At 40.9% G+C, this 8627-nt stretch overlaps 1 protein-coding gene across 1 annotated transcript; it reads right to left on the bottom strand.

The window, feature by feature from the left end:
• Positions 1-365: 365 nt before the first annotated feature.
• snx22 (sorting nexin 22) lies at positions 366-6220 on the bottom strand. The gene is made up of 7 exons (XM_070907915.1): positions 6019-6220; positions 3340-3423; positions 2885-2989; positions 2065-2159; positions 1629-1661; positions 1158-1225; positions 366-1011 (listed from the first exon to the last, which is right to left on the bottom strand). Exons 1-7 carry the CDS (start codon positions 6103-6105, stop codon positions 899-901), a joined length of 585 nt encoding a protein of 194 aa, XP_070764016.1. The 5' UTR covers positions 6106-6220; the 3' UTR covers positions 366-898.
• Positions 6221-8627: the final 2407 nt, after the last annotated feature.

Here is an 8627-nt window from a genome sequence, read left to right as displayed (position 1 = left end):
TTCCCATCCAACCTGATGGAGCTTGAGAGGTGCTGCAAAGAGGAATGGGTGAAACTGCCCAAAGATAGGTGTGCCAAGCTTGTGGCATCATATTCAAAAAGACTTGAGGCTGTAATTGCTGCCAAAGGTGCATCAACAAAGTATTGAGCAAAGGCTGTGAATACTTATGTACATGTGATTTCTCAGGTTTTTTATTTTTAATAAATTTGCAAAAATCTCAAACTTTTTTCACGTTGTCATTATGGGGTGTTGTGTGTAGAATTGAGGAAAAAGATGAATTTAATCCATTTTGGTATAAGGCTGCAACATAACAAAATGTGGAAAAAGTGAAGCGCTGTGAATACTTTCCGGATGCACTGTATAATCAAATACATGATACAAAAGTACATATATGCCAACTACAAAAACATGTTTACACAAAGAAACTGATTCAAAATACCACAGCCTTCGCAGCAGCACTACTGCAGGCTGATTGTGTTTGTTTCTATAAAAGTATTTGTTTATAAGAAACTTCTATATTACTTTGTCCCACTTCTCTCGTGTCTGTTTCAGCTGTGACAAACTAGAATATCTTTAAAAAACTCTCTTTTCTACACTCCCACACTGCTCCTTTATTTTAAAATTAAACTAAGCTACAGTATCCCTAAAAGGAATAAAAGACACGTTTGCCTTCATTAAAAACTGTTTCTACTTAACCCTGAAGTTTCAGGATGACTTTTGGTGTATGAGATTCTCAGAGGGAACAGCACAATACAACAGGAGGAGTCACAGAACAACAAAGCCTGAGTTTCAGGTTTAGATCCCACTGGGGCCGCTGACACCAGACAAAAGGGGCCTCCAGCTGACCCCTTTCAGGCCGTTTCTGTAAGCTGTGTAATTGACTGTAATCACTGTGACCTCAGGCCTCTGTAGAAGTGGTGGGCTCGGTGAGAGTGGGGGCGGTGAAGCTGACCCGGACGTCCCGAGGGTAAAAACCCTGGAGAACCCCGTCCACGACAACATCCGGGAGATCTGCAAGACGGAGATCAGGCTTTATACTGTGTCAGCTAGGTGGTCGTGCTTTTTAATGCTTTTCATTCTACATGAGTCAGCAGCTGTTTGTCAGAGTCGCAGAGAGTTTCAGGACAGAAGCAGCTTGTTCTCTCCTTCCTTCGTACCTGATGTGCAGCTGGAGACATAAGGATCCTGAAAAAACCCAAAGACCCGCTGATGTGGTGACTGATAACTGAGGAAACACAATGTGGTGGGTCAGTGTTAACATCAAGTTACGTGTCTACCAATAATCACTTTATCAAACTCATTTCTCCATTAGTAGAACTGCACTAGTGCGACATTTAAATGGGCCAGAAGCATGCTGGGGGGGTTGGGTGCTGACACAGACGGGACCAAGCCCGTCCTTTAGGGGGGGAACAGAGTCAATCCAGGGCCCTGAGCTGACAGAAGAAGTCAACAAGTATGGTAGCCTGGATGAGTCGGTTTGGGGCGTGACGTCAAGACGCCGCTGGGGTGTCAGCTGACATAAAAATGGCTCAGTGCTCCTACAGTAGCTTCATCCCCTCTAGTAGACACAGTACATGTACTGTACCGCACGAGTACAGAGAAACGGGAAATACTAGTAAAGATCTTACCTGTAATCCTGACTGTCCAATTCATCAAGTGATCTGAAATTAGAGCACAACTGTGTTTACAACTCTGCAGACAGATTACATTCACTTCTCTGTGATACAGAAACTTCCTTTTGTTTGCAACATGCAGTACTACTACAGCAGAATACTCTTCATAATGAGTGCTTACATGTGTCTTATGTGTATATTTAATTAGGTACAGTGGAGACAAACACAAAGGGGAGCCTGGACTGAACTGAAGATTTGATCCTTCACCACTGAAAGTGAGCTGTATTAGTTTGATGCAGTGCTGCTGCTGCTGCTGCTGCTGCTGGTCACCACTGTGAGAACTTTTATTATGTTGCTGCATTGCCCCCAATCCAAAAATAGAGGACCTAAATATAGCAACATGTCCGACATCTCCGGGTGCAGTCAGAGGAGTCCGGGCTGAAGGACTTACTCCATGCTGCTGATCTTGTTCCCGGTGTGAAAGTGTTTAACATGGAGGAAGTCCAGCAGCACCTGCGGCACGTCTTCATTCTGATAGATGATCTCCTGGTCAACAGACGACAGTCTCACTTGTAAAATGGTATTTTTGTCCAACATGATGTTTATGAATGAATAGTTGATCAAGGGGCAAAACATAAACGTCATTTTCAACATAATGTACGTCAGTGAAAATCACACGTTTATGATTAAAGTTACATTCATTCTAATATAATATGATTAACTAATCGTGTCCACAGTCAGATATTTAGTAGTTGCTCTACAGAAAGGTTCGTCAACTTTTTCAAATCAGATCCTTCTTCAGCCCAAAGTTTAAGACAAAGTCAGCCATCTTTTTTTATTACATCACGCTCAACTCTGCAGCGAGGCTTCGAACGACAGCTAACCGCAGATCACACATTACACCATCGTCTCCCTGTCACTTACTTTTCACATACAACACATCTACCTGTGACCACTGGTCACTGTTCAAAGGTCAAAGCTGAAAACTAAAGGGTGATGGTGCTTTCGCTGTTGTTGCTCCTCAACTCTTGAACAGTCACAAACCCTCAGAGAAGCCAAATCAGAGCTTCTTCTTTTCTTGATTTGATGACTTTTACTTTGTGGTTTATTCTCTTATTTTATATGTGACCTTCTCTGTCTCCGTACAGCACTTTTTAACTTCTTAAAAGCTCGATATGAATGAAGTTTGGTTGCTTGCTTACTGAGGTCAGACATCAGAATCACTCCCTTGAAAATCAAGAGATTGATCAAGAGACACCTGGATGTGTTACCTGGACGTAGTCTTCCAGCTCCTGCCTCCTCTGCTCCAGAGGTTTGGTCCTCAGATGGGGGTTCCTTTTGCTCGGGAAGTCTGGAGTCTGGATGATCTTCCTGAGCTGCAGGTGCCACAAGATACAACATGAACCTTTAAATGAACTGTGATGAACAGATGGCACACGACACATAAAATGGCTGACAATTAGAGTTTTTGACCACTAGTATATTTACAGGAAGGAAGAGCATGAAGGAAATACACACAGTGAGTTTTAGTTTGAGACATTTGGGCTGTAGACATACACTTACAAATTCAAGAGATCATCAAAGTGAAGCTTCCTCCTGTTTTTAAATCTATATAGACGGTTTCATTGTATGTTACAAAGGAATAAGACATCTAATATCATAATACGCAGCGCTACATACGGTGACCGGTCACTCAGAAACACTGTGGAGAGTTCTGCATACGTACTTTTCTGTGGAGAGTCTGGAATTCGCTGCTTCTTCTGAGCACAAAATGTTTCCTCCCATTAAACAAGACTTCAACTCTGAAAAGCTGCAAAACAAAAGACAGAAGGAGACATTCATTTAGTGGATTTCATGTTTGTCAGGCTGGACATTTAAAGCGAGTCAAACTTTTCAAAATGGTGATGAAACAATAAATGTCTTTTATTTTAAACAGAGGGAAAGAGAGTAACAAGGTTTAAAACTGTCTTTCACTTCATAGTGTGTACATGTACATGTACTGTAATATTAATTTAAAACAACACCTTGATACAGAGAGCTTCAACTAAACGTTTTAAATGAAGGATTTCAGATGGAGACTTAAATCAAAATGTCTTGGTGTTCTAACTTCGAGGTTTGCATCAGGATACGACAACATCAGTTCTCCAGCAGGAGGCGGCACAGAGCTGCACGTTTCATTCTCAAGAAATGAGTGTAAATAGATGAGCACGGTCTGTTTATTACAGCTGAACACATGAATGAAATCAGCTGTTACTCCACTGAAACTTTGAACACCTTTAATACATATTTAATACATATAAACACACTGCAGGTATGCTCAGTACACTCCAGTTCATCATGTCTGTGGGTCATATATGATTATATATGATTATTTCTGATTTCTGCTGTGGTCATCCAACATGGATTCTACATTTTAAACATTAATATAACCATTAAGATATTCATATACATCTTTATACACGTTTATAATAACTAATGGAACGGCTGCAGCCGAACATCAGATATATTTCTCAATGTTTGAGGGTTTGTGCAGAACAAGCTGCAGGACGTCCTCCTCCTCCTCGTACACTTCATCAGTAACGTGAACTGAATGAGTCTAACATCTTCCTCAGACTGAGATGATGGAAACGAACAGAGGTGGGTCCGGCACACTGCAGCCCCTCCTCCTCCTCCTCCTCCTCCTCTTCATGGAGAATTCCCCAGGCTGGTGTCACTTTGTACAGTTTTAAAATGCAGGCGTGAATACGATTTATTACAAACTCATAACTGTGTGAGTGTCCTCTGGAGGTCTGACTACTTTTACTTCAGTCATGTGCAGTTTAGAATCACACCAGTACACTGTAGTAACACATTAACAGAGGTTTGTATTTGTTTAGGACATGATGTATATTTTAGTCCTTACATACTGGCGCAGTTTTTAAATACTTAACATAATTATTTCCATCTTGTGAGAGTATGTACTTTTACTTAAGTATGTTTTAGGTGGATATTATCTGTATCAAACGTATCACAGTAAAAGTACTCATGTTGCAGTAAAATGTTCCCCGTCAGTGTTTCTGTTCTCTCTGATGTTTCTGCTGCATTCATGTGTCATTTTACTGCTGTAGATGTTTCAGGTTGAAGTATTTCATATACTGTTGGGTAGTTTAATCTGCAGCGATGCATCATATTCTATAAGATCATCATATGCTGTCCTGTGAGAACCACGTATCTCCAACCACAGCCCTGTTTTCAGCTTTGTCACCATGCAGGTTTTGTTTTTAATAGTTTATTTAGTTTAAGAAGGTGGATCATTTTCTCAACCCATAAAGGAAGTTTATCGGAATAATTCAAATTCAGAATCACCAAATTTGGAGATACATGGTTTTCACTGGACAGGAAGACAAAAGTAGTGCAGTAAAAAGTACAATATTTGATGTAGTAGAGTAGAAGTACAAAGTTGCCTAAAATGAAAATACTAAGCAAAGTACAAGTACCTCAAATTAGTATTTAAATACATTTGCTCAAGTATTGTACTGAAGTACAGTGTTGAGCTACTTGTACTTCACTCATTATACTTGTACTGCAGTACATTTCAGAGCTCCAACCTGCACCAAGCAATAATAAGAATACCATAAAATTATTATTACAATAAAACTCACGGGCCCGTCTGTCTGCAAAACAAATACTCTTACTTTTGATTTTACTTCTGTACTTTTAATTACATCAGACTTTGAATACAAGACAGTACTGTTACTTATGTAAAATAGTACTTTCCCAGCGTATGTTAAGACTTTGAGTACATGGTTTCGTCCTCTTGCTCAAAGGCAGGACTGAAGGTGTGTGAGCAAACAGAAAGTTCTGTTTTGAAGTACTTGTACAAGAGGAAAATATTTCTCTCTTTACTCTACTACTAAAGTTACTAACTTCAGTTTAGGTGTTGTTTGTTTTGAATTGTTCAACATTCAACAAACATTAAAACACTGTATATGTGTTCATATAATAGTACTACAGTGACAGGGGCCACTCTGCATTATGAATACTTTTGATATTTGAAGTACACGTTGTTGCTTTTTGTAAGCAGGACTTTTACTCTTAAAGGAGTACTTATATATCGTGGTATTGTTACTTGTACTTAGTAAATGCTCAGAATACTTCTCCAACCACTGTAACATCTGCTTGAGTAAAATTCATATGCCAGACTCCATTGCTATATTGATCGTTTTAACAGATCGGCGATTGCTGCGCCTCTACGTACTTCCACTCTTCCCGCAGCCCACCTGGCGCCGCAGTTCACCTTCACGACCGAACTACAAACACATGAAGGTACAACAACTCAGCAAAACCACCGAGGGGGGACTGAGGAGGAATACCAAGCCAAAGGGAAAACAAGTGAGACTGACAGAAGTTCAAACAGCTTCCTCACCTTCTTGGACTTTCCCGACTCACTCACTTCCCGCTCCATCGAGGGGATCGACACTTCAATCATCGGGAAATCTTCCTCCAACACCATGGGACTTAATCAGCGGCCAGCGACTAACTTTCCGGGACTGATTCGGAGCTGAAAGGTAACTTCACTCGGTTTTCTCCGCGTCCAGGACCCGAGGAAACTAAACACACCGCGTCGCCTCCGGTCGGCTTCCTCCTGCGCTCCACCTACACACTAATTGAACAAACCCGACGAGCGGCGCATCCCGGCCGTTAAAGGTGCAGTCCAACGTGTGGCAGCACCAGCCCAGTCTGCAAAAAGATTTCAGATGACTCGGATTTTCATTTCACTCTTTTAATGTAGTTAATCATTTCACAAAATCTATTCAGTGTCCCATGATTATCTATAAACGGTCTCTTCAGCTGCTACATGCTGCTCTGGGTTCAGCAGCTGCTCTCTGACCCTGTCTGGTGCTGAGCCGGTACACCTGTAAACACTCTATACTATACTGTGTCAGAGCTGCCTGCTGTGCCTGAAAACACGGCTGAACCAAAACAATGAGCTGAAAGACACTACACCCCTCCGTAGAGCTGAGGGGACATCACCTTTGTCTTCCGTTAATATAGAATACTGATTATAGCAGCTTTAAATATATTCAAAAACAAGGTGAATGAATTCAGGAGCACTCGGTTTAAAACTAACAGACTTCAGAAACTCACTTCACTTCCCACTGCGCTCGAAACACAAAGTAAAACAAAAACAATGCATTGGATATGAAAAAGGGATGTAAAGCAGACCACATAACACAGCGCTGTACTCACATCCTCTCGGGAAACACTGCTGGACATTCAAACTCTGTTTAGTGAGGGAAGAGTAAAACAGCATTTCTCTCAGCATTTAAACACCACATACAGTCTCTCTCGACCTGAATCACATGCTCTGCCTGTGACCCGTCATCATGGGATTCATATCTCCCCATCCCGCCTGTTGCTCACTGTGTTTTCATTTCAGCAGGCAGAAGAGCTGACTCCAGCCGCCCTCTGGGAGGACGTGTGACCTTATGGAGTCACAGATCACAGAGGGGTAAAAATATATCAGCCATTGTTGCTTCATCGCCGTGTTTTACTACGGCTCTGTGAATCTTTGCCCTGCTGGTGAACGCTCACTGTGTCAGCAGGCAGCTCAAACACATGAGCAGAAAGGAAGGAAGTGAAGTCTTGGTTTTGTCTGGCCAGTTTCTACCTTCAACATAAACTAGGAACACATTTTAAAATCAAAGCATTGTCCGTGTTTTTCATGTTAAATGTTAGAAACAAGGTTGTCTTTAGCTCGACATTTTGGGAAATGCACTCATTCGCTTGCCGAGAGTTAGACGAGAGGATTGATGCCACTCTTTCAGTGGACGGGGGGAGGGCAAGTCTTCAGTTTGTCATTTATAGACATACCAGCCGGTCCGGGGAGCGTGATGCAATTTGTCCGAGCCCGTGTGTGAATGAAAGAAAGCACTGTCATCCAGAATAACTGAGTTAGCTGACGCGTTCTTGGATTCGACTGTTTACTGCTACAAACATTCAGTCGCTCATAAACATCTCCAGCAACAAAATAACTGCACTATTAATCATAATGACAGAAGGATGCATTAACCGTCTACCTGACAACAAGCATCACATCAGTGCTTAATATCAACAGATTGTCATTTACATAATATGCTTTAAGCTTTGGTTCTAGTTATCCAATTTGTTCTAACCTATCTCACCTTCATATTTCTTATGTTTGTCTCCATTTTGTTGGTTCATGCTTTCAGAGAAGTCCAGTTAAAGTTTAGAAATGTGTTCTCAACTCTTAATTAATTTAATAAATTGAGTCTTTATTTTAGGTCTCTGTGTAATTAATTCATGTTTGGATTAAGAATGTTATGAATATGAATGTTTATGATAAACATCAGTCTGTTTCTCAAGCAGTCTTTATAAATCTTCTAGTTAAGACCACATCTCCATGTCTCATTAGGAGGCAAAGTACAGGTAATATACACACCTAACGTTTTCATTACTGCACGTCACAGTTTAATGCTCCACTGGGTTTTATGTCTGCTGTAGTTTAGATGCTGATATTAGTTAATATGATCTGAAGCTAACTGATATTCCATGATGTTTTGTTTCATGTACCCTTTTTTGAACTATTGCTGGATGACAACTTTTGTAGAATATTCAGTTTCACACATTTTAGCCCAACTAGTCCAGCGAGTATATGATGCCCAAAACTGTGTCTGCTGAAGCATGAAGCAGTGCTTTTAATATCTTGTCATGGCCAGTGACAGCATCGCTCCCCCCTGCTGTGGTTGTCGTATCCTGTTTTGTAGTTATTTTCCACCAGCTGTTACTGTCATGTTATTGTTTTTATCGCTGGCACGTCTGTGTTTATCTGTTCTGTTGTTTTGGTCATAAAGACACAAACTACACTGCATGTAACATCATATAAAATATTTATTTCATACCTTCCTAGATACTTTCCAACAATTTCCCAAATAAAGTACGATAACCCAAACCTAAGTGGCTCTCAAACAACAGGCCAGCCTTGGTAGTATTACAAGTATACTGTTTTACATT

The sequence above is a fragment of the Enoplosus armatus genome, chromosome 6 (genome assembly GCF_043641665.1).
Source record: "Enoplosus armatus isolate fEnoArm2 chromosome 6, fEnoArm2.hap1, whole genome shotgun sequence".
NCBI classification, from domain to species: domain Eukaryota; kingdom Metazoa; phylum Chordata; class Actinopteri; order Centrarchiformes; family Enoplosidae; genus Enoplosus; species Enoplosus armatus.
This window is presented reverse-complemented; position numbering and strand designations above follow the sequence as displayed.

Excerpts from the sequence above, each read along its gene's own strand:
- snx22 (XM_070907915.1), bottom strand. The coding sequence starts at position 6,105 with ATGGTGTTGGAGGAAGATTTCCCGATGATTGAAGTGTCGATCCCCTCG. Across the intron at positions 2,990-3,339 it reads TCCAGACTCTCCACAGAAAA|CTCAGGAAGATCATCCAGAC; the intron begins GTACGTATGCAG and ends TGGCACCTGCAG. Across the intron at positions 1,226-1,628 it reads TTGGACAGTCAGGATTACAG|TTATCAGTCACCACATCAGC; the intron begins GTAAGATCTTTA and ends GTGTTTCCTCAG.